This window comes from Lepisosteus oculatus, chromosome 10, assembly GCF_040954835.1.
Source record: "Lepisosteus oculatus isolate fLepOcu1 chromosome 10, fLepOcu1.hap2, whole genome shotgun sequence".
Lineage (NCBI taxonomy): Eukaryota > Metazoa > Chordata > Actinopteri > Semionotiformes > Lepisosteidae > Lepisosteus > Lepisosteus oculatus.
This window is the reverse complement of record NC_090705.1, coordinates 43,235,885-43,263,258: the sequence shown is the minus strand read 5'-3', so window position 1 is coordinate 43,263,258 and position 27,374 is coordinate 43,235,885. Positions and strand designations below refer to the sequence as shown.

Here is a 27,374-nt window from a genome sequence, read left to right as displayed (position 1 = left end):
CTCCCAGTGGCTCTGACACATTAGTTGTCCTCACAGATCTGTGCCAACTATGGATAAAGAGTTTCACTTGCTGTCTTGTTCAGCATGCAGAGAAACTGTTAAAGGAAACGTTTTACCCATTAGTTTTGGGATTGAGAAGCCCACAGCATCAGGTCCATTTCAGGTGCACTTTGGGGATCTTAAAATACAGTATTTGAGGGCAGAATTAAATCCAATTTCAGACTTCTCTTGCTCTAAAAAGTTGTTTGCATTGTTTCATTTTCTGCAGTGCTTTGTGTTTGAAATCTTCCAACATACAGTACAACATTCCAGCTGGGATTAAGTAAGCATAAAATGAGATATATAAAATAACAGCCCAGCTCAGTTTTCAAGCATTGGACAGTACTGTACAGTATATGTTAAATACAAGTACTTCTGGAACAGAGCAACATGTTTTTAATGTGTAATGCATTTGGGTGTGTCTTACATCATAAAACAAAGTAGTAAGGAACTTTTTTCCTTGTTGAACATATAAGCAGAAAGAATGCCTTAACTGGCATTAGAGTATCCATTTTCCAATAAGAAGATGCCTGTAGGGTTGCAGTGTGCACTGTTTTTATAGTTTGACCTGAAATGGCAGCTGCATTATCAGGAATCAATGACATTTGAAGATGATCTTACAGTTTTGTCTGGTCAAAACGCTCCACATTTGTTGTGAATGTCCTGTGTTATTGAGTGTATGTATCAAGATGTTGTTTTTCTTTTTAAAATAAGTTTAATAATGTTTACAAATTCTTTGCATTGATTTTTTTCTCACAGTAGCTTTCTTTTATGGTTTTATGACATGTAAACTTTAGGAACAGACTAAGACAATAACAACAAATTTAGTGAGTTTGAGACTGTGGGAGATGAACGATGAGAAAAAGATTGCCTAACTGCCTGTGTGTCACTGAAGTGATTTTATTTATTCGTATGTGCAATGTGTAACATACAGTGTATTGTCTTAAACAATCCATCAAGCTGCCTGTTGCAGGATGTACCAAAGTGTGATAAAGTGAGAATTGGTTTAATAAGTTTATTGGTTTAAATAAGCTTTAGTATACAGTATATTCTTATACTGTAGGTGAGGTCAATCAAAAACATACAACTTAAAAGCACATAGATACAGAGCTACCTGTACTGAAATATAAACTTTGCACAGTGTTTAATGATATAAACAAGTACTTCTAAAATTCAACTGTATCTACATAGAATTATAAAAACTTTATTATCATGGTTTTCCTACCCATGTTGTTTGTTGAACATAGGTCTATATACAGTATGCTGTATTTACCTTACGAATATGTTTCTATTTCATTATGACTAGTTCTGCTCAATTAAATTGCGTCCAATGATTTATTTTTAGTTTAAAATTCTATGCCCCTCTGCAGTTTTGAAATGAGAGTGTTAAATCAGTGGATCCCTGTTTAACTGATAAAGAAAACCCTCTCACAACAGCTATATAAAGACATGCTTGTTCTTGGCCGCACAGCCCTGCACTCTGATCAGTCTGTAGAAACACAATGATGTTGTGATGGGATAGCATTCACTGAAAGGCGTGGAAAATATAGACAGGAGACCGACTCAGAGTCGGTGCACATTTATGTTTTCATACCACTTCAGTTAATGTAGTTCAAGTAGTCTATTCTTAGATATTTTTATCTGTGCTTTTTATTTTATTTTAAACAAGTCAATAAAAATAAATGTATATTTGAATATCTTTAAGCCATTTTGAATCAGAATAAATTAGAACATGGTACATAATCCAGTGTGACTCCTGTATTTATTGCTGTTAAGTAGTTTGATAGATTTCTGTGGTGCCCTGGATTCTTTGTCGGATTACATTACCTTTAAAATGCATGTCCTGTCTCATTTCTAATGTTGACTAAAAAATAATACCTCTAAAAATAATATAAGTAACTTAGTTTCACTTCTGTATATTCCTTCCTGTGTAAGATTACTTTGCTTTCTGTCACCGATATTTTCTGTCACTTGATGCATTTCCACTTTTTCTACATGCTAATGTTAGTTATTGATCATTATTGATTTATTTTGATCATCAATAATTGGCTTATCAGTTACCTACTGACTGCTTTATCGAATTGTATTTAAATCTGATTGTAATATCATCCTCAGAAATATACTTGCTGTTTACAGTATTAATTAATACTACAGTATATTTCATTCATTGTGTTTTGTTTAAATTTGGATCACACAAAGAACTTCATATCAATGTGGTTACAGCCAGCTCTTCAGTGAGTTTGGAGCAACCTTTTTAGAGAAGGGTTAGAAGCCAGTGCCCTCTTGACTTTTTATAAGAAACGTGGTGGATCAATTACCTACCAACCCAGTTGAACTCGATGTCCATCTCTCATTGTAACTTTAGTTCTTTTTTCTGGTGTCGAAGAAAACACTCAGGTTAGGTGTGGTTCAGCAGAGTCCTTTATTCATGCGGATTGGGAGGATACAATCATACAGATCCGAGAGCAGCTTCTCCCTGAGATGGCAACTGTGATGGGTTTTATACAACAAGCCCACTCAGGAAAGCTCATTCTAAATTTCCACATTAGGAGCTGTTTTTCTCTCTACAAACATTACTTTGTAATTGACCACTTTATTCTTAAGAAGCAATTTTACCTTGTACAGTATATAGACAAAAGGAAGTATCTAAACAAAAGGTGTGAAATGAACTTTGACATTCTGTGATTGCAGCATTAATATCAAAAAGTCAAATGATATGCTTGAATTATCCTTTTATACTGTTGCTAAGCAGAAAAGGCATGTGAGCAAAGCCAAATAGTCACTATATTACATACTTAGAAAAGGTAAATGCTACAATTCTACCTCCCTAGTTAAAAAGAACAAATGGAAAGGTATTGGGATCTACTGAAATTACAGCCAAATGCTTTTTTGCACACATCTCATACGGGGGGAACAGTATCTTCATATATATTTTATTTTGTGCTGTTTCTTTTGTGCCCTTTCAGTATTTCCTCACTGTCTGGCAAACTACTGCTTTATGTGATTAAAAGAAAAATGCTGCTTTTCATCCTTGTTACCATTTATTAAAGTTAATCTGATCAAATAAAATTTGAATCCCACTTTGAATTGTGTTAAGCAAGAGATGTGTATGTTCATTTTTAATTAAATTCATAATCTAACTTTGGGAGATATTTCAAATGAAAAAAAATATTATGTTTTTTTTTTTACTGCCCAAACCTGATCACATTTGCTTTTTAATCCTGTTGTTTTTAAATACAAGAAAAGAAATGCTGAAAACAGATCTTGAGTCTGAACTTTAAAATGAAAGAAAGGGCTCCTTGTTTGCTTGAAGGAGGAACTTGAGTGGACTTATCAAATCACTCTGTAAGACTGTGCTGGATAATTTATGCTGGCATATCAGACACACCAAATCAGGTGCAAAATTTATTATCATGGTTGTATTTAAAACAAATGCTCTGTTGTAAGATCAATTTATGTCAAATGTATGCAGTTTGTATTTAATTTGAAAATGTTTTCTAAATTTAAACATATTTGTTTAGAATATAAGTTACCATTTGGCATTATTTTGGTTGTGCTAGTACTGTGCATTTATGAGTTCACACTTTTTTTTCCTTTGTATCAGTTTTAGAATCCACAAAACTGCAAAATGTAAATGTAGAATGTTTTACTTGTTTCCATAACATGCTAAATTCTTAAAACACTTGTAACTGTAATGGGCATTTTAAGGCCTAAGTTTGTTTCCTGATAACTGATCCACAATACACTTGTCTCAGCCGTTTGTCAGGAATTCCTTTTGGCCCTTTCATTCACGCCTCTGCAGTTACGAAAGGTTATCCTTTAGTGCACCTGTTTCACTTGAAATAACAGGTATCAGTGCTTGTTCACTGGGACCTTCTGGAAATATTTTCTCCTAACGTACTTTAAAATTAAGGTGTCGGTTTTGAGAAAGTCAATTTGGCAGTCTATAATTTTATATGATTTGACACCGTTTTTTCATAAGGGATGGATGGATTTGATCAATTTTATCTCTTTTATTCCAGTTAATTATTTACAATTTCACTGTAATTTTGCATTTTGGCTGTCACGTCTTTGTCAGGTGTCACATTGTGAGACACATAAACCCAATTACAGCCTTCAGGGGGCTCTGAGCCTGCAGTATCAGTGCTAGTCCCCATGTAATGCTATCATCATCATGTGTATTATGAAGATCACATTATTACATATGTATGAAACATTGTCTGAATAAAAACAAATAATGCAGTTTTTGTGCTAACTCTGAGAATTGTCCTGTGCATATGTTAATTAATTATAACTGAATGGCTGTGGTGCATTGATGTACTGTATTTAGGTCAGAGAATGCGGGAAACCCATATGAGGTCTAATCTCTTAATCTCATTCACACAACAACAGGTTTAAACCACAACCTGGATTTCTGAATGTACTAAATGCTTCACATCGATCTAGTAGCAGTCTGCTGTAACAAAAGTACAAATTTTAAAGTTGCATTTATGATCGAAATATTGTAAAGAACAATTGTAGTTCCTAGGTACAGGAGTTTTTTTTAAATGTTGATTTACAGTACCAATACTTAGACATTATTCCCTGTATAGTAAATGAATGAGTGTGATACAACACTGAAGTATGTCTGTGGCTGATGTACAACTTTGAGAGATAAGGCTCTCTTACTCTCCTGTAGTGAGGAAGGGACCATTTCCTATTTGAGACATAAAATGTATATTGTTGTTTTACTTTTGTGCATTGATTTTAAATTTAACTTGGAAATCTAATAAATATTTCAATTCAGAATGGGTGTATTAAAATAATTATTTTCATCTGCACAGAACATTCTACATTGTGTCAAGTGGAAATCTGCTTAACATTAAATATTCTAGAAAGAGCTAATGGAAAATAAATCAACTGTGGCATTTTCTGTAAAAATATATTTTTCCTTTTAGTTGTAAAAGTGACTTAATCTTCACTGAAAAAGTAAAAAAGTTAATCTATATAAATTTTCCTGGGCTTAGAATTGTGAAAAGTCATTACAAGTTGAAAAAAACTTTGTAGATTCCCAAACCTACCAAAAAATGTCAGGTTTGTATGTTATATCATTTAAAATATTATTCAGAATAATACAGAATCTTTATGGTAGATGTCCAAAATCTCACTGATTATTGAAATTATAGGAATGTAATGTTTCCTAAGACCAGAGCTGATCTTTTATTTTGATGATTAAATCAAGTTGAAATGCAGTCTGTGGCTGTGCTAACAGTTTGTTACTGCTATCTATCTAGCAACACTCATGAGAGATGATTATGTATCGCAGCTTTTTCCTTTTATACTGTACTAAGATTAGGGCATCGGCCTTTTGTGATTAATAAGTAACCAAGAGTAGTTTAGGTCCAAAGGCCTTTGGAATGTCATTATACTCCATACTGCATTCCAGCAGGGCCCGTTTCATTACACATTAGACTTACTCAGTTTATTAGACACTTTGAAAGTTTTACAGAAAGACAGCAGATGTCCATGACTATCTGAGAATTGCTTTAATGCTAGGTTCTAAAATACATTTTCTTCTGTCAAGCTGGAGGTGTTTAATCTTTATATCATACAAATTAATCTGTACAGTATATAATTCAAATATGGACAAAATATAAGTAATGTGGTATATAGTATATGGACTAAAATGTCATCTTTTTAACTGTGATAGCCAAAGAATCCTAAGATGTATCCTCAGAAGGCAAGTGTTCCGAGGTAGGTGAAGAACGACCATACTGTCATGTTTCTGATAACACTGTGATTAAGATATGATATACAGTAGATGTAGGTGGGCATTGGAAAGGGTTTTAACCTTGATTGTATTTCTACAAAAATATGCTTAATGGATAGCAAAAATGGGTGTCAAAAAGCTCTGTGAGGATTAATGATGAGTTCAGGTCAATATAATACCTTGTCTTATGTAGTTCATAAAAAATATTTTTGTTATTTCGTGAAGTGTCAGATAATCTGATTATTTTTCAAGTCTGGACATTTTCACTGTGAACACTGTACATTATGTGAAACTATGATTCTTGAAAATGCTGAGATCCCCAAAAACATGCACGTTTTGGATAAACATTTGACTTTGCGGTGAAAAAAAGATATAGTAATCCTTTCAATTTAAGCTTTGAAAGCCTAAACTCTGCACATAAGAAAAACAGTCTTGGACAATATTGTTAGCATGTCTTAATTACTTTTCATTTAATCATTTTACTTTGATTATCTTTAATGCTTGGTTTTTGTCTTTCACCATAATACTCAAACACATAGAAATTACATTTTAAGGCTTTAGAAGAACTCAAAAAAGAGTTTATCAATACCTACAGGTATCTGTAAATACACATCATTAATCATGTAGTAGCACATTTTAAGATTGTTGCTTGTAAATGTAATATTGTTTCAGTATTATAAATATTCCATATTCAGACCTTTTGTATAAATAAGTACCAGGGTAAAGCTTTGTTTAATTCTCTATTATCTTTTAGGGTAAGTTATTAATTATCAATGTAGTTTCTGAGACATGCTAGAGCTGTGCTAGGTGAATGCAGTACACTGATTAATGAAAGAAATTCTGCAGTTTTGGTTTCCTTGTTACTCATCATTCAAGGCCCAGCCATTTAAAAAAATGGGAACAAATGTAATCAGCAATAGGCTTGGAGTCAAGGAGAGACAAAAAAAAACAAAGTTATTTAATTTTAAATGTTCCTAAAAATATTCAGATGTGTTTTGGACCAGCTTTCTCAAATATAACCAGGCACAGTGATGGAAGATTGGACCTCTGAAGGACAAACTGAAATTCAGGAGGGCTGCTGGATTAGTTTTTTATGGTTGTTGTTGTTGTTGTTGTTTTGAAGAGATCTCTAAGGAGAAGGCAGTATTCCCAAGCTTTTTCTCCATTATTTACCAAAATAAATTTAATTACAGTGGAAGACGATATTCATTCCTTTTAAGAACATAGTCATTATTTTAAATAACGTCATTGTTTTATTTGCATTATGTTCTGTTTAGACTTTTCACCATTCTAAATTTAAGTGTTTTGAAATGTCTATGCTCTTTATATCCTGTCCGTATAATAGTTTTAGATATACAGTAGTTTATCTGAAGGAAAATAATTTTAAATACTGTTTCTTTTCTTTCCTTTGTATTTACTGTCACTGTGTGTTACAGTTTGATGTGCTGCAATTTCCAATACATATTTTTCCAAAAGACTTTAAATTAAATATAGAGAAAAGGTCTGTTTAAAACCTTCTCATTACCAGTAGAAGTTATGATATAATCATTTGGTGTGCTTCTGTAAAACCAATCTTTGTGAAATGTTTACTGAGCGTATTGTACAATCTCACCTAAACATTTAGAAATTGCTTTAATTCATATCAGTAACAGAAGTCTGAAATAAAGCAGACATTGTTCTTTTGAGATTAAATATTCTTGCTTAGGGACTGCTTGGAAAGATTTAATATCTTTCCAAGCATATTGCCGTAACAGAAATGAGTATCATGATGTGATAAAAATTAAATGGTACAAGATTGGTAAGGATTAGCGATGTGTTTTCAAGGGGAATTCAAGACATTTTGCAACTCATTTGTCCTTAAGACAAGGAATGACCTCATGATACAGTACTTCTGAACACTCCCCTAACTGCTTATCAATGGTTTCAAGGAGTCATCTTCCTGAAAGTGTGTAGTGCTCAACAGTCTGAACTGCAGAGCTGCTGTTCCACTTACACTGTATTTGGAGATAGTGCCCTCCACATCCCTGGTCTTATGAGCTGGTGTACTGGTATCCAGGAGGGGGACACCACATGCTAGTATTCTACGCCAGCTTTCCCAGATGGCTTTAGACAAGAAGAGTGAGCAAGTCAGGGTAATATTTCCAGGAGCTGTAATCTTGTGAGTAAAGGGTCAGTAGAACCAGGCTGAGTCCCAGATGATGCTTTCCAAATTTTGCTTGCTAGGGACGTACCTGTAGTGCGAGTGTAACAATTCAGGGCACTTCCACAGCGTGAAGTCCATGTGTTGTCGCCAGTAGAAAAACTCCTCTGTATCAGAGCAGAAAAGCTCTGTGCTCCAGAGTGGACTCCACTATGTTCTTGCGATCCTGTACATTGAAGTTCCAGGATACAGGATTACATTCAGAATAGTTTTAGCACTTTTCACAAAGTCCTTTGGCAAAAAGGTAATAAAAACACGGTTAACACCATAATATTCAGTATTCTTTAAGGGAGCAATGTTATCATCTTTGTTATTAACTTTCAGGTTTTACTAGATGTGATAAAAAAGCCTTTTGTGAAAGTTTCTAAACAAAGCTAACATGATCAACTTAGTCCAATGTCTTGTTGATACAAGTAGCTCACCAAATAATGTTTATGTAAGAATTATACAGTACTTTTCTAGTTTTGTATATTAATCTGATTATGTGAATTGAAAAAAAAACAAGAAAAATACTGTACTGTCAAAATGATACATTCCTATTTTTTATATACAACTAAACGTTACAAATGTATTTAGATTACTTTTGCATTTCCACTCATTCTTACTTAATGGGCAAAAAATTGGATACATGTTTAATCATCCATACATGCTTCATTAACTGTTCCAGTTCAAGAATTTGTATTGTCATTTTTTCTCTGGACAATGCTGTTTGTAGCTGTTCAGTGTATCTTTTAATTATATTTTTGCTATATTTTTGGTTTGGAAGTTTTGTACTAAAACTATACTGAATTCTTGATTGTGCACTGGAATCATAGTCTCAGGTAAAATAGTGCTCTTTCGCTCATATTACACCAGCATTTGTAACTGTAAATAGGAACTCACCCTGCAAAACCTGCAAAACTAAGGCAGCTCCTATGGTCCCATTTTGTGAAATTGCAAAACGATACATTGTTGAAACTTTCAAAATATTCAAAATGTGAATGCTCAAACTGAAGAATTCAAAAGCTAAGATGAGTTACAGTACGTCAGCAAAAACTGAAATGAAAAAAATATGTTGATTGCATAAGTATTTAAATCTGTGAACCACAAAAATATTTGGTGGAAGCACCATTTGCAGAAATTACACCAATAATTTTTTTATTGGGAATGTTTCTACCATCTTTGCATACTATGGTGGTGCAATGTTTACCCATTCCTATTGGCTCAAGGTCTCTTGACCTTTGGACAGGAGTTCTCAATTCTTTCCATAGATGCTCAACAGAATTCAACTCAGAACCTTGACTGGGCTACTCAAGGGCATTCACTGTCATTCTTAAGCCACTCCAGGGTAGATCTGGCCTTGTGCCTTGGGTGATTCTCCTGCTAACTTTTTAACCCGGTTTGGGGTCTTTCGTAGACTGAAGCAGAGTTTGTTGGATTTTTTTGGTTTAAAATGCCATTTGGATTTAATAAATGAAATGTCTCATTTAAGGCAAGAGACTGTATATGTTACAGTATATGTTAAGCCTTATATATATTATTAGTAGTATTTTTATCTCGTGTGTTTTTTTTATTCTTCTACAAATGCTGAGAGATGACTGATGGACTGTACAATTTTATGCCTCTTATCTTAATCTGTTCAGAGTGCTATACGATTTCACTTTTCTTGTGTGTTTATCTACACACTTTATTGCTCCTTATCTTCTTTTATTGTTTGGGATATTTTGTTCAGACTTGTTGCAAGAAGTCCTCAGTAGATTCTAAGACAGAAAATAGCCCTCCTGCCTCCGCTCCTGAAAACAGCAATACACACAGCCTCTTAATAAATCTAAATATACAGTATCTCTTTGACTGATTCATAATTTTCTAATTTGAGCAGGAAAATGAAGGCTCGAGCCCCACCTCCCCCTCAAGCTCCTCAGCCGGCCCCACGCAGGATCTTCAACACAGCCAAACCCACAAGCCTAGAGACCACAGGGCCCCCTGCTGGAGAGGCCAAGGAGAACGTGCTGCACTATGCAGTGGACCTCCTGGTCACTCTGCCACAGGGCTTCCAGACCAGGACTACAGTGAGCGGAAGGTGGGCAGAAATCTACAGATTCACACAGCACAACCAACATATAATAATAATAATAATAATAATAATAATAATAATAATTATTATTATTATTATTATCATCATTATTATTATTATTTTTCCTTACAATTATAAAGCACTTTTCTGGACTGTCCACTCAAATTGCTTTACAAGTACTCCTCCACTGCAGCCCCACTTGGTTGGGGACGGGAGCCAGAGTGCACCAGCTATTAGTGGGCAGGAGAACAAAATGATGAAGTCTATTCATAGATGGGGGTTATTAGTTAGCCTTGATTGTTAAAGGACAATGTGTAATTTGGCCAGGATACTGGGGTAACACCGCTACTCTTTTCGTGAGTTGTAGGATGATCGGACATTGTAGGATGATCCAAATACATGAAATACAGTACAATATTTACAATATACAGTATTTACAAAAACGTAGAGCTGCAATATCTGTTTTTTTCATTTTCCATCATTTATTAAACTTCACTGTAGTAGAATGTTTGAAGTGTAGGAGCGGTGCAAGAGTATTCGCAACTATAATGAGTCTTTGTTCATGCATGAGCAAGCGTTGCTTATCCTGATTAAACCCTTAGTCCGTTCTATTTTAAAGTGTATTTAAATATCAATATAACACAGGCATCCAAATCATGATTCTCTAAATGGCCTGCATCTCTGAGAGCAAATCAGTCGTCAGTCCAAAATACAGTTCAGATTGGTACAACACTTGGAACTATTTTCAATTTAATGATCAGAACTGGCAGTCAGGGAGCAGAGCTACCTTCATAGATTCTGTCACCATAACCGTGCAAACGTTTGTAATGCCTATAAATCACTCTTGTGTTTCAAGTTGAATTTGTTTAAACTGTTGCCATCTGTTCTCCAACGATTGTATATCTATTATATTTTCCATTTTATTTCTCTTCAACTCTATAATTCCTTCAGCATCTGCTTTCCGGAGATTGTGAACTTCTGATCTGGGCTAAACCTGTATAGTTTCAAAGTATATTTCAAAGACAGCCATGGGTAACCTAAGGTATTGATATTACGTTCAAACCCAGTTGAACACAAGCTTAGAATGAGAGAAGATGAGGACAATTCTTCTCAGATCAAACTGTAAAAAAATATCTTTCATTCTGCTTCACATAAAATTGGATTCCATTACATTTTTGTGTCTGCAGTTTGTTTTTTATTCAAATTTTTATCTGCTGGCTGCCCCTTGTGTGTTACTGTTTTTACTGGATACTAGGCCGAGTAGAGACCACATGAGCAGCAGCTCGGAGACCACATGTTGCTGGGGAACTGCGGATGATGGAAAGACTCTTGGTGCTTCGATGTGTGGTTGTCTGTTTCACTGCTGAAGCTCAGACGTGGTAGTTTGTGTCTCCTGCCTACTGGAGGGAGGGGACTGACCATATTAAAAAGCAAATGCTGTTTTATTTAGGAAAGCGGAAATGTCTGTGACAGACCTAGCAACCACAATTTTGAAGGGTTGCTTTGAATTGTACACCACAGCTCAGATAATGCCTAGTCATTGCATTTGACCATGACATGAAAACAGTCAAGAGCAAAGACAGACTGTTCAGCTCTCCAGAGCCTGCTGGTGTCTAGAAATGTCCTAATAACACAGAGCATTAAGAACTGAGTGTAAAACACTTCAGGAATCAAAGGGAATCCTTTAAATAAACTTCACTTCAAACTTGGTTAAACTTGTTATTTTGCAGACTTTTCATTCTAATGTTTGTATATACATGTAGTGTTGTTATTTTTCCTAACAGTTTTATAGAATGTTTTTTTTTTATTTGGCTATGCTTACACTATATTAAAAATGTACATGTGTGTCACTTTAATGGTGATGGTGTTTACCAAAAACCTTTTGCTTAAGCTTAAACTAATTATTCTAAAACACTAAATGTTGCTCAATACCTTTTTGTTGGTCAAACATGATGACCTAACCAAATTATTTGAGGAGTTAACTTATTTCTTTAATTTAACACAAAATACCATGGCATTTGCTAACACAATGGGAATTCTGGACATTATTAAAACCAACTATTAATAGACAATGTTTTTCATGCTATTTGTAAATACACCAGTTATTGTTTGATCTTTTTTTTTGTTTTTACTAATCCCATGTGAGTGTGTAAGCATTTGTTTCAATCGCACATGGTGTGTTAGTTGTATATATGTTTGGAAGCCAAAAAGACCAGTATCTTTTTTACAATGTGAGATGTCTTCTCAGCCCAAGGAAATTAAACTGTTCTTATGGTTCTCTCACAGGCTGTACTTGCAACTGCAGTTCATTAGTTCATGCAGTATAAGAAGGTTTCCTTTAATATAGACAAAAACAGAAAACCCATAGATGACTATCCTTTATACAGAAAACATCCCTTCTTTGTTATGTACCTTATAACCCCAAAAATATTAATACATGTGTAATTTTGCTAAATTAAATCTCCTTCTTTGTTCCATTAAAACACTGTGTAACTGAAGGCTCTCCTGATGGAGCTAAAGAAGAAATTGAATCCTTAACTATCCATTGTTAATGACGGTGTTTACTGGCCTCTCCAGCAAGGCACTCATGGATCTGCTCGTGGACCTGTGCAGCCAGTACCATTTAAACCCAGTGTATCACACCCTGGAGCTGCTGTCCTCTGACGCTCAACCAGTGCCCTTCAAGCCAAACACTCTGCTGGGAACATTGGATGTGGACAAAGTATTGATCAAGGAAAAAGTAATAGAGGAGAAAGTCAGAAGACCCCCACCAAAAGTGCCAGAGGTGAGTGACAACAGTATGCTGTTTCCTGGCATTTTCCGTCTCTTCCTCTATCAGTGCATGACTTCACCATCTGAAAAATACTACTTGACATTTTGTCTAAGTCCTAGAAGTATATTAAGGTTTGTTTCATCTGTTAATTCTTCCTCTGTATTCCCAATGGATCTGTATCACATCCTGGTCATGGTCTGTGCTTGTTTTAATATATGGAGTGTTTTCCGTTAGTCATTTTTGTTTTCAAAGTAAAAACAAGGAATCTCTGTATGTTAATGTAAGTACATTATGTTTTATATGTTCATATAAATGGCACATTATTATAAAATGGTTTATTTTTATAAATTATTATAAATAACCAGTGTTGTTTATTTTTTGTTATTTTCATATGGGTGTTCATCACGCCCAAGCTCTTGGACTGTCAGTGGCTGGAAAGAAGTCATGCTTTTTTACCATTGGTTTTTAGGCTATTTAGTTACATTTATTCAAATAAGTAGCAAAATATATTTGAGAAGAATTTGCACATCCAAAGATGATTCCCCTAGATTATAGCAAACTTTTATCTTTTTCCTTGGTGTATACTTGTTTCAGCAATACATAACTGCTAACAGCATGAAATGACAATTGCACAAAAGTTCTTCTGTACAGTTAAAATGTTCATGTAATTTGGGGGTTTTATTTCATGTGCAAAAATATGTAATTTTGATATGTAGAGTATGGAGTGCTTTAATTCTTGTTGCTCTTTTCATTGTTTTAATAATATACCCTTTTAACTACTTAATCTATGAATAATTTCAGGAAACGCCACAAATACACAAAAGAGCACATGCAAAGGTAGGCTTATATTTCCAAACACTAGGACTTATTCATCCCTTGTTACTACGGTGTGAGTGACTTTTCTCATGTGTCTCCTGATCGTTTGTTCCTAGCGTGTAAATATTTAATGGATTCCTTACCTTTAGTTACCATGCATTATTTCTATCACTCTTGCTGCTCCCAGCCTTATTTCTGGTTTGTTTTAAATCTCCCTTTTCAAGGTTTCAGTGGTGTTGGTTTTGAAACTGGGCTGTGAAGTCACAGTTTGCACGATGTAAGATAAAAGTGATTCATGAGTCTAGAAGAGGGGTCTTTTAGCACAACAGTTTGCTACTGTAGAGTCCTCTTCACAAAACCTTATTGGATACTTTTATTGAAATGTGTGTCTGGTTTTTATTCATTTGTGTGTTGTTGCTATTTCTATTCTAGAATTAGACAATAAAGAGTTTAGAAAGATTTATTAAGAAATAGTTTAAATAAATGTGATTAGAAATTAGAAATCCTTATTTGTCCTTGCTACTTTAAAATAAGTCACATCAGAGTGCCTAATGCTTCTGAAGCTTCAGCACTTCATATAAAAAAAATTACCTTCCAATACTTTTCAATATTTTCTTGACAGAACTGGAATAAGAGGTCTTTTGTATCTTCTGTATTTTGCTTATGATATCTTTTAGATATCTTAGAAATCGAGCCTAAAGCCAGTAACAAAAACAAGATAAAACTATGCAATTTGAAATTGCACATAGAAAATGTACAGCTAGAGATAGCACAGTCTCTTATTAACTTTCAATATCTTAGAGATCCAGTACATCAATCTTACATTTTATTGAAAAATGTAGCCACTTTGCTGAGACAAAAATGAACCACAATTCTTGGCCCGTTTGTGTCTGGTGTGGCGATAAGAGACATTAAAAAGCCATGACCTTGGGTCATTACCATGGAATAGTTCCATCTGAAGTTTTCTGTATGCAGAAAGACTATCACACAGCATGTGATAACATTTCTACTGTCAGATGTAAATTCATTTTGGATTTCATAAAAGTTACTAATCTAAGTCAAGTTTGAAAAGCAGCATGAATAAAGTACAAGCTCATAAACCAGGAGTATGTACAGTGACTATCAAAAGTATTTACCCCTGTTGATATTATATTTGTTCTATTAAATACACAAAATATTCATTTTTTATAATGATTTTTTTTTTATTCAGAACTGTATAAGTTTGTTGGAACTTGTTGAAATCACCATTTGCAGTTATTACTGCTGTCAGTATTTTTAGATGGATGTCTACCAGCTTTGCACAGTGGGATAGTGTAATTTAGTTCACTCTTCCTGGCAGTTTGTTGTAGATAGTGGATGGATAGCAATCACCATGCTATGCCATAAACTTTCTGTTTGATTAAAGACAGGACTTTCACTGCACCACTCAAGGATATTCACAGTGATATCAGCCTTGTGCTTCACGTCTTTGAATAACATGATGCTGCCACACTTGTGTTGGGATTACGCCAAACATAACACCTTGTAGGTAGACCTAAAATCTTTGACTCATCTGACCATAACACCTTATACCACACGTCTACAGAACAGCTCAGCTGAGTTTAAGACATCTTCATCAGTAGAGACTTCTGTCCTGTTACTTGCCCATTCAGGCCATCTTTTTGCAGGGACCAGGATATTGTGTCCACAGTGATTCTCATCAGACAAAGACCTTTGCACATCTTCAAAGTCACTGTTAGCTTCACAGGGGCATGCATAACCAGTTCCCTGCTTTCTCAGGCGTTGGATTTGGTAGGAGGCTAGATCTAGACAGTGTCTGGGTGGTACGATACATGTTATAATTTTTAATGATGGACTGCATCTTACTCACTGGGAAAGTAACCTTCTCCTGACTTGTGCCTCTGTGTCACTCTCCCTGGTTTTTTTCAAAACATCCTTGAACTTCATGGTCGATTTCTTATATACAGTAACTGGGTAGATACTGGGTAGGTATCTGAGGGAAGTGACTGATCCATTAATTCTGGAGGCATCCAATTGAGAAGCTTTCACTTTTTTAAAAACATCTAATTTGCTCACTACAATATATTTTTAGATATGACAGTTTAGAGTAGATTGTGTCGGTTCATTTAAAGTCATATGAAAGTTGTAATTATTGCACGCTCAGACAACAACACAATGTGGAGATTTTGAATGGGGTAAATCACATGCCAAGCCACCGTTTACCTGTAGATTACGTGTTGAGATACAATTTATGTCCCACTTTTCAAAACATGTTTTTTTCCATGATCTGATTATTTCAGATAATCAGATTATTTCAGCATTATTTCAATGTTCATTATCAATACAGTTGTCTCCTCGTTTTCTTTTTACTGTTGAGATTAAGATTGATAGCCTGGCTCAGGGCACGAAAAACACCCTGCACGGCTGTTTTTACTGTTGAGGAAAATATGTTTAAAGACATTTAAGGTTGTTTTAACACAACCTTATAAAATAAAGGGCTTCTAAGAGACAATATTAATTATTAAAAAGTATGACACCTATGGCCCTATTGCTACTACCCCTCAAAAGCTAATACTGTTACGGAAAACTAAACTTCAAATTTCAATTACCTTGAGCATGGCTCTTTGCTAATCATCAAGAGTCACCCTTATATACAACAGTAAACCTGCCAATTAAACACCTTTCTTTAGTGAAAGTGGGTACACTGCTTACACAGAAAGGAGGACAGAACTGTTTTATGAACATCTGGAAGTATGTGTCGGTGATGGCCTCTAGTGGCAGGTTGGGTTTGTCTGAAGACCTTCCCTGGTTCCCTGAACCTTCGCTGTACTGCAGTGTGTATTTAACTGAAACCACTGCCATCTAAATGTCCAGTTAAAAAGTTTGGGAAGGCCTTGTTTATCTCTTTCCTTATTATACGGTATAAGTGCAAAACCAAACTTGTTTTTGAGCTGTGGGATGTTCATTTTTATTTTGCCATCTGTCTTTTAATAAATAAAATAAGACACTTCTGAGAGTTAGCTTACATTGTGAGAAGTATTTTTTTCTTTATAATACTACCCAGGGCAAGTGTAACTGGTGGAGTATACCTAAGTGACCATATTTCAGACTTTATGTTAATCTGAGTAAATATTCCAAAGCAATTAGTGCCCAGGATGTCAACCTTTGACCTATAACCTCACAGTCAACCTCAGCAAAGATAAGTCACACTGATGTACTGTACATACTGTACATAATCCAGGATGCCACAATCAAAGGAGACTTTTTACATGACAGGCATTGTCTAAACATTTTTCTAAATGTTCTTTATTATTCCTGTGTGTGTTGTACTCTGAATTACTGTAAAATGAGTTGATGAGAGTGTATTAAAGACTTGCATGTTTCTTTCCTTTTTTTATTCCACAGAAAACTGTGAGGCTGGTTGTCAATTACCACAGGACACAGAAGGCTGTGGTGAGAGTAAATCCTCTTGTGCCACTGGAGACTTTAATTTCAGTCATATGTGAGAAATGTGAATTTGATCCCAGGCATGTCATTTTACTGAAGGACAATACTAGCAGCAAAGAACTGGATCTTTCCCAATCAATAAGTGACTTAGGAATTCGTGAGCTCTATGTGTTGGACCAAAGCCGTGGTAAGTTAAAGTGCTTCATAAAAATTCAGTTTCCAAAGTTAAAGTTAATGCAGTGAAAATGACTCAGTTACATAAAGCATAATTGATATGTCAGTGGTCATTAATAAACATGCAGTATATTCTTAATTATTAAAGGAGATCTTTGCATGATTATAACTGCAACACATGATAAATATATCATGTATGTATACTGTATGTCAAACTCAAAATTAAAGAGCCCCCTCCCTGCTAAAGCTGCTCTGCTTCATTGCACAGGACTTTTATTGGTGCTCATTACTGGTTTTGCGGTTTGTAGCTGATTTCTTCGATCTGGCTTGACGCGTGGAATTGGACGTCGGTTGATTCATGTCTCTGCTGACAACATTCATACCGAGCAAACACAGGGCAGGATCAGCTTTTGCAAGAGGAGCTTGGATGAGGACAGCCTGGGGTGAAAATTCCCTGGAGGGCCGATCCTCACACCTTCATGCATTGCCTGTCTATAGTGTTAGAGGTGGCTTGGAGAGGCTGTAGGCTCGCATCTCTCTCTGTGTGGAGCTTGCAGCTGCTCCCGCTGTTCACAGTGGTTTTCTCCAGGTGCTCTGGTTTCCACCCGCTACCCACAGACATCCTGTCCAGCTTGATTAGCATCTCTGAATTGTCGCTCAGATACATGTGGTCTCACCAGCATTGTGCAGGCTGGGTTGGGCTCCTCGCAACCTGCTGAGGATGTGGTCACTCACAGTGCTCGGGTGGAAGTGCTGTTAGCAGTGCTCTGTATTGTAGAGTAAGGAGTACAACAGAGAAAAACAGAAATTGACAATATGGATGCATTAAAATGGGTCATTTGAGAGACACCTACAGTATATACTTTATAATCATTTTTAATTGATCTGAAGCTACTGTAAGTGCAAGTTCCGGATGTACAGTAGCAACTATCCAATCACTCCTGAAAGGTCATATACAGTCTGTGTATTATTGCTTCAGCATAGCAAAAAGAAAGTCTTCATCTTCATATTTTTTCATCTTTAATTTAGCGTTCCTCATCATCAGGATTTATCGTTTTGTACTTTTGTACATTTGATATTGTGATGAGCTCTCAGTCCTTATCTTCATTGTTTGTTTCCAGTTCTACACTCTAAAATGCACTCTGCTCCAGTTCTTAACTATGCAGGTACTGTTTCACATGAAGTCTGTTTTGGCACTGTAGTTGCACTGAAGCTTTGAATGTATACAATACTCTATGCTGTGCTGTTAAACCTCACTTCCTTAACTCCGCTCTTAGTCTCTGGCTTGTATCATGTAATGATTCTACCTTTTATTCTCTGGAATTCAGATTTGACACCAATCATAGCCAAATGTATGATTCGATGTTTAAATATTTTTTTTCTCTTTTATAAAAATAGCCTGATGTTTAGTCATTATTTGATCTTTTTCTAAATTGTTGAAATGCATAATATTCCCAAATTAGCCTTTTAGTTGTAACCTGAGGCTCCATGTGTTAAAAAAATATCTCAATAATAGAAAGATTTTCTATTTTATGATCAAAGAGTTAGAATTTTCGAGACCATAAGCATCATCTGTGCACTGGTGACCTCCACTACATGTAAACTTTACTGTAGCTGGCTGGCTGATTATTAGTCATTTTTTCACAGCACTACTTAATATTCCTCATTTCTAATATTTATTTTTTGCCATGAGGCTTGCATTTAAACTTGACTTTGGCTGTTTCCCAGGCAGTAACACTGAGAATCTGCTAAATACAAAACAAACTGGAACTATTTTTCACCTAACATCTAATCTGCCGTGTTTTGCCACAGTTCACAGATAGGGCTGATTATTAATCCTAAAGCCAGTTTAACCATCTTAATTCAGTTTACTTTGATTGATATGTGTACAGTAGTCTCTGGTCAGTCTTACAGTATGTTAATGAAATAGAATGTAAAGCTTTGTCCCTTTGTACAGTGATATCTGATGCACATACGTAGTTACTTTACCATTTGTGACTGCCATGATGAACATCATTGCATTAAAAAGTCTTCATGTCTATTTCTGTCTTTAAGTAACACAATGTTTAGACCATGTTGAGAAAATTGCTCTTTAATTTTACATTGAATGTATTAAACAAATACAGATTTTGTATGGCTTCATGTGCATGGCTTTCAATGAAACTACTGAATACTAACATCTCAGCTTGAATTTAAGAATGTAGATGAAGGAACATTTTAATATTCAGATTATGTACGAGAGTGAACACTAGTGATTGGTCTTTTTGCAGAACCCACTCGTTCTTCCTCTTTAAGCAACAGTGCCTCTGAAAGGAAAAGCCTTCTGGGATTCATCAAATTCAACAGGAGAAAAACCAAGGTAGGGCCTTTCACAGTGTCCAATCTAGAGACTTGTAGAAAAAGGGTTGAGTAACTTATAGTGCCCCACCATTTTGCATTTTTATGTCCATATGTATGTAGAACATCCTGCATATTTCTCTTAAATCCATTTTCATTCACTCTGATTACAATAAGTGAGAAAGTGCTTAAAGGTATCTGTGTCGTATTAACTTTACTGTAGCATACTGTCAGTCTTGTGGAAGTAAGATGACAGCATTTTGTGATAAAGAGGGATTCTCTTCTGTATATTTATTTTCAAAATATGCAGAAATTGGCCGATGCCAAAACAATACTGTAAACAAAGTTTTGCTCATGTAATATCTACACATTTGTTTCAGATTTATATATATGGGGTCTATACTGTTTAAACCATTTGATTGTGAGTCTGAGCCGAGCAAATTCTAACCATTTCCTAGAGTTGCATTCCTACTCCTTATTCAGGATGACTAATGTGTAAATTTCATCCTCACTAGAACTGTCTAAAGTGGTATTTTGTATTCGAACTGTGTTTTCAATGTGTTGTGTTGGTACAAATCTTCAAGCTTAGTTTGATGTGGTTTATTTCAGCAGACATGACTGTATATACTGTACAGTAGTACTGTTTCCACAGCAGCTGTGCTTCTCAGTTGACAGCTAATAACTTACTAACAGAAGAATACTCCTTGTTCAGGGAGGTTTGAGTTGCAGTGATGGAGCATTTAGTCATTTCATATTCTGTACAGAAGCCCTTTGCTTGTATTATCACTAATGCTTTTGCTTTGCCTTGCCCTGCATGTGAGTAATATATTCCCATTTCAGACTGAAGATCAAAGATTGGCGGACCTGGATTCAACTGATGATAAAAATATTCAAAATTGTGAAATCGACCATGGTGTAAGTACTAGCTCAGAACAAATGAACGTTAAGCTTTCATTTTTAAATAGGAGATCTCATGTGAAAATATTGAAAATAATTTTCCTCTAGGATCTCCTGGATGAGTAAACCAGTTAAATATAAAACAATTGGTGACTCTTTAATAAAATACAGTAGTAATCTTCATTGAAATACATTACAGATTCATAAAGAATAACTAGTTTATGACCCATGTTTTGTTTTAACCATATTTTTGTTCAACTATGTGTTTGCCATTATATTTTTATTTAAAGCTGTCATTAATTCTAAGAAAGAATTTCAGTACTAAAAAACAGTTTTCAGGAATCTGTTTCTGCACAAATGGGCTTCAAAGCTTTGAGCAATGCTGACGAGTTTCCTGTGTGAGCTTTACATACAAATGTAACCTTTTTTATGTAGTAAAGATCCATTGTCCTAGGTGGAGTTTACAATGCATGTTTGAGTTGGTTTTCTGCAAATACTTCAGTTTCCTGTCACCTCCTGTACACACGCCAAGGAATCGTGTGGATTTGGGTCTGTCCCATCTGCAGGAGCACTGCTGCAGTGCTGACCTTAGTATACACTTAGCTGTCATGAGGTTCAGGCGAAGAAGGAAGGAAAAGAAAATCTATGTACAGTACAAGCATCTTTCAGCAATTCTATAATACATTCTGTGGCTATATTTTCAACCAAGGTTCGTTTTAGGTTTCATTGGGATGTCACAATTTAAATGTTTTCAAGATTTAATAGATAGTATAATTTCATGTATGCATCAAAAACTCTTATTTTGGTGAGGATTTCTGCTTTTCATTTGTTCCCGTTTCCGTTCAACCATTATTTCTCCCTTGCGATATAGCGTATGGTACATTGTTAAGTTTCCAGTGCCATTTAAGTTAATGCTTCATCAGTTTAACAGGTTTTTAACTCTAGATGGCAGCATTGTTTTGCAGGCTCTGGCTGTTTGATCAAGAGTGTATTTACTTCATGCAGAAAATACAATTAAATATAAAAAAGGATGTTTGCAGGCACAGAATTATGATGTTGTAGCGTGAAAGAGAATGTATTTGGGAATTCAAATTATGAATGAAAAGTAGTTCCCTCGGTGTGTTATTTATTCCTTCATCTCTACATCTCTTATGCACTGCAAATACCAACCTTGATTAAAACAACTTAATCTCAAAACCAAACATTAACAGCAAAGTAAAGCTTTTCATAATTCTCAGATTTAAGAGTCAGTTTGGTATAAATACCATGAAAGCTTCCAAGTCATGTGGTAACAGAAAAGAAAAAAATCAACATCCAATCAGCCGAGCTTCAACAGCTCTATTGCTATAGCAGATAGAAGTTACGAAATGGTATGAAAAGGAATTGGAACAGCAATTGGCATATGTAATAGGATGTGTAATATGAACCATTTGTGGATTCTTCTAGGAATGCATATAAAATGTAAGTGAAAACTGTGTTATATAGTATGGGAATCTTTTCTTTCTCAAATTATTTTGATTGAACAGTTTTTTTCAGTTCTTCCCAAGAACTAAGACACAATTCTTCATACTCTTTTAACGTTTAATCATTTTTTACCCTCAATCCCATATCAAATTGCTAATGGATCTAGTTTCTTTTTTTGCACCAGATAACTTATTTTCCTAAGACAGGTGTCTTTTTGTTTCCTTTAAGACATGTGGTGTCATCTGTAGTGTGGTCCTCCAGGCCCAGGACTGCTGTGTTTTCTTTCTTGTTCCTACTCGCTCAAAGACATTTTTTAACATGAAAGCAGTCTTTCACAAGACGGAATAAAAAAAGTTAATTTGATTTCCAGAACATGGAAAACCTTTTAAAAAATAGCTGTCATCTGTTATGGTACTTTAGCGAGTGAACTGCAGAGCTGGGCTTGGTTAGTATACATATTGTTGAACTCTGAAGATTACCAGGTGAAAGAGGAGATGTTGCTGGTGTGTTATACAAGAAATCCCCCTACAGTCCCCGCTGTGAAGACAAACACCTAAGAGTTCAAAGAGAGATGTTGCCAGGGGACCAGTTCTCATGCTATATGATGTTTTATGGAATCTGAAATTATGACCAAGAACAGTCTTTAAACTGTATTAGAACATTTTTTTATGCAGGCCTTTTAAAGGCTTGAGTGTACATTCGTTTGATACCAAAGATCAATGTGTACCTCTGTACAGTACGTGTTACTAGAATGAGATCTCATGTGAGCTGAAGAGTCTACTGTGATCAACAAGGCACCACTAGTCCTTGTCTAATGGAGCTTCTGCCAAGCGAGGAAAGGAGAATTGCAGAGAGACTGTGAATGGTCAGGGTTCAATTTGACACGACAGCTTGGGACTTTAACTAGGCTTTGGAAATAAAAGGTCACCTGATGTCTGAAATGACTGTAGGTTGTGTTTGCAGTGTTATTTTTAGAGTGTGGGATAAGTGCATGACATGCAAGGTCACTTTTTTAGGACTTCCAAAAATATACATAACATGAAAAGAAATTTTTTTTTTAATCTTATAGTATTGACATAAATTAGAAGATTGATTTTAAATTACACAGTATTTTCCAAAGTGATTGTATAAAACTGAAATTCCCAAATACACATTTAAGCATTTTGTTATATGTACATAACTAAAGTTACATAGTGTATCACATCTAGTGTAATTTATGCAATAAATATTCAATACCTTCTTTTCAAATAGTTAATTTAGAATCTTCCTGGTGTTATATACTTCTACTAATCGAGTAATTCATTAAGAAATATTTGTGCTTCATATATTCATTTTTGGTTTTGAAATCAATGTTTTCATTTGCAATGAGGAATTAACAATAAACGCACATACAGTAGGTATACTATGATGTAAGAGAAATAACTATCAATTCATGTCAAATGAAAATTGTGAAAGATATACACTTCTTGACTTTTCTATTATGTGACTATTCTTCTGGCACTGTTTACTGTCAGGCTAGCTGGGTAGCTGCCAAGAAATGTACTGTATATACCAAATAAGAAAATGACAGAACGCCTCTGTGTGTAAAGACCCAGGAAACAGTCTGCGTTGTTTGAAGACTACAGAAGGCTTTAGGCGCTTCTCCAGGTCAGCTTGACCTCCATTCTGGTGCTCCAGCAATGTCTTAAATACCAGAGAACTGGGGCTTAGTAAAGGAGTAGCGCTTTGCCAGTAAAGCTGTGAACAGAGCATAAAACACCTTGCAGAAAATACTGGAAAATCCTGAAGGTCAGAAGAGAAGAATGCATGCCAGCTGTGTGCTGTGAGGAGATATGTAACTGTGACGTAGTGATAACGTATTAATAATATGAGGTGTGTACCTTCAGGTTCATTCATACTTTAGGGAGTTTGATCCATGTGAAGACAGTTATGTACTGTAAGACAGTGCTGGAAGGTGTCTTCATGTACATCTGTGTTTATGTGAGTTGCACTTCACTAGTAAGGACACATTTAAACACATTGATATATTATATTTAATTTCATACAAATTTAAACACATTAATATTATATATATCTCATGCGTATACCTGTATATTATATACTGTAGGGTTTCATACTCAAGCTAAATTCAACTGAATAATGATTATTCAATTTGATTTTTCATACGACACTATACAGTATCCTCAAACTATGGCAGCATTTTTTTGGTGTGTTTTTTGAAAATTACTTTCATGAGGTTAGATGGATTTTGTTTCAGTCTGTGAGTACATACAGTATATTATGAATTATTTTTTATCTGAAAAGGGACACCTCCACAGAAACTTGTATCTATCTCTGCATCTATACTGTATATCCATTTAATCATGTGAAATATTAGACGAACTGGAATAGGGGGGAGACAAATGTCAATTCACAGACAAAGCTGAGCTGGATCTGGCAGCAGAAAATGCTAAAGTGAATTTCTTGTAGAGTTAGAAGAGAAATTAGAGTAGAGTCCGGTTTTGTAAACACATGAAAGATAACCAAGCATATTTTAATGTGATCAGAGCAGCGTCTGATGAGATTTAGAAGTTGTGCAAATGGGAGGATCCAACCAAGGCGCCATCTCGGCTGAACATTGTTGCCAAAGGAATGTATCTGTTGCGTAAGGGAGCAGGAGAGACTCCTGTGGCAAACTGAGGAATAATTGGACCAGATAGAAAAAGGATTGATGATGCCGAATAAACACTTACCAGTGTTTTCCATGTAAAAAAGCACATTTTAATCATTTAGAAAATAAAATATTTTCTTTTAAAATAAAGGTTAAATGTACAGTACATTTTCTCTAATAAAAATAAACTTTTCTATACAAAAAAGGATGATTACATTTAGGCTCTATTAGTTGCCAACCAAATCCCAGCAAGGCTCAGCTGGTGTTTTCCTGCCTCTCATCGTGTAGTCGCTGTCTTAATCGACTAGTGGCATGGACCAGGCTTAGGCTGCCATTAGAGCATGTGGCTTTGAGCATGGTGCTGCCTCCAAGAGAGTGGTTGACCCCCTCAGGCTCCCAGGAGGGGCTTGTGAGCGTTAGTGTGAAAACATTAGCACTGCGGTGTCACTTACGAAGCGGAGAGATTCAGTTCAATTCACTTTATTGTCATATGCATAAGTGCAATGAAATGCTTATTTGCATGTGTGCTCCAATACAAGACATTAAGGAAAAACCAAAAACATAAACATAGAACAGCAGCAGCAACAACTACAAGTTGTTAACTTAATAACATACAAAACACATCAGTGCGAGCCAGTGGTAGGGGTAGAGTTCAGTAATCTGACAGCTTGTGGGAAGAAACTCTCTGAATCTTTAGTGTAATAGATTACACTATGCAGTAGGTTAACTGAAGAAAACTTGTGTGTTATACAGCATTATATTTTAACATGCTGACAGCAACCTCTCAAATGAAATATATGGTGTGTGAACGACACAAGAAGAAATCAGAGTCCCTTACTTTCCTGGAAAGTCATCTGGAATAAAAATACTAGGCCGGTGGTTGGTCAGAGGTCTGAGGACACAGTGTGCACTGTAGATCACTAAAGACTAAAAAAAACAGGATTGGAAACAATACAATATCTTAAATATATATTTTTGTATAAATAATTTTATAGAATTTTTATAGTTTTCTGTTTAAATAGAGTCAGATTATGCTTTGCTACAGCTAACTTACGGGATGACAGACTGAAAAGTGTTGTGCCGAAAGAGATTTCTCTGAAGAATTATATAACTGTAGTTTGATTAACCTTATAAATGTTAAGCAAATAATGAAACGTCATGCAAAACAGTGTGGGAATGTATAAATGTATAACATTTCTGGAATACCACAAACACAAGACTGAGTGAAGCTTAATTGCCAGAAGGCACAGATTTGTTTTATGAAGGCCATATGTTAGTCATTTTGAAAAATAGCAAAAAAATAAATAAAAATCATCCGATTTCTTTTAATGAGTGAGATTTTCTAATATATACTTACATTCTTTTCACAAACTGCGTTTGCTTCCGTCTTGTCCTATAACATGCTATATCTGAGTAGTGTATGTATCCAATCACTTTCCTTACAATAGAAACAACCACTAACATTTCAAAATGATGGAGAGCATTAATCATGTTTTTATTACATTAATTCATAACCAATTAAATTTTCTCTTAAGTCACCCCCTTCTCTTCAATTTGGAAATACAAGATATACTGTAGAATAGATGCTTTTCAGTCCCTTTAGATGATTCCTGAGAAACTACAGTATTATTTTTCCATTATTGTATACTTGTTTTCTTCTTTGTGAAATAGAAACTTACCACTTTAGCACAGCATACACAAAGGAAATTAAACATTGTAATTGAAAACAGAATAGAAATTGTTTCATGCGAAGCAGATAAAAATAAATTTGTATTTTTTCATACTTTAGAAACAAGCTTTTACTATTTTACTATTTTTTACTATTTTAATTTTCAGTTTTGTAAAAAAACGCAATAGTTGAATCCATTGATGATAAAAACTAAATACCTTTCAAAACATGTTTTCTTTGTTAAAGTGGATTAGCATCCAAAATGAGGTTATAATGCACTGATTATACATGATCCCTTAGCTTAAAACAATCTTCCCTTGAAGATGACTAAGCATTTCATTTTCATCATCCTTCACCCTTTCAAAATTCCTATGTTGTCTTAAAGGGCCAAACTTTTCTTACAGCTGGTGGAATCAGTTGTGCATGGATGTAATGCAGTTATAAAAGTTTTCTTTATTGAAACGTCCATTGAATTATTAATTTTGCAACTTGCAAATAATTTATTTACAATGAAAGCTTATCTTCAATCATGAATCTAGGATAAATACATTAAAGCAATGATAATACTTTAAAATCAAAAGGAGGGATGTTAATGCAAGCATAAAAGTTATATGTATTTTGAGTATTTTTATATACATGGGCCTTTCGCTTTGTCATTGCTCTTTTGCTGTGATTCTGCTGCGCATGGCTTCAGTAAATGCCTGTGGTGTGCAGATCTAGTTTGTATTCTTCTCTCCAGTTCTTCCTGTACTTCATTTTCTAAAATGGAGATATATTTGCATTCTTTGGTCAAAAGGTGTTCACTGACTTTAAACAGGTTTCACCTGATGTTAAGGAATAAACATTTTGTCTTCATTTTCCTAATATTCCATCTTTTAGTGTGATTCTTTGCTTCAGCTTTGGCTTTAAGGGAAAGTATTATAACATAATATGTGGAGAAATATAATGAATAGGGAGGAGTGTCCATACAAATCTAAAACTCTTTTTATTATTTGTACTCATATTTGTGTTTACATTATTAAATCACTTTTGCATGTAATTCTCAGCATCAGGAAGCCACCGTATTTTACTGAAACACACGTTTCACACGTTTATGTTTTTATTCT

General features: G+C 35.0%; 1 protein-coding gene across 8 annotated transcripts in view; it reads left to right on the top strand.

The window, feature by feature from the left end:
- The window catches only part of cobl (cordon-bleu WH2 repeat protein), an 83,645-nt gene that overhangs the window by 10,696 nt on the left and 45,575 nt on the right, over positions 1 to 27,374 (top strand). For 4 of the 8 annotated variants that reach the window (XM_015357009.2, XM_069195258.1, XM_015357005.2 and 1 more), the window contains 6 exons: positions 9,847 to 10,047; positions 12,619 to 12,826; positions 17,036 to 17,264; positions 18,373 to 18,417; positions 19,522 to 19,610; positions 20,429 to 20,503. In XM_015357009.2, the coding sequence (XP_015212495.2) occupies positions 9,851 to 10,047; positions 12,619 to 12,826; positions 17,036 to 17,264; positions 18,373 to 18,417; positions 19,522 to 19,610; positions 20,429 to 20,503 (843 nt within the window). In that variant the 5' untranslated portion in view covers positions 9,847 to 9,850. Of the gene's footprint in view, positions 1 to 5,526; positions 5,773 to 9,846; positions 10,048 to 12,618; positions 12,827 to 17,035; positions 17,265 to 18,372; positions 18,418 to 19,521; positions 19,611 to 20,428; positions 20,504 to 27,374 lie in introns of those variants that run through there. The other 4 variants (XM_015357011.2, XM_069195259.1, XM_015357007.2 and 1 more) reach the window with 4 other exon arrangements.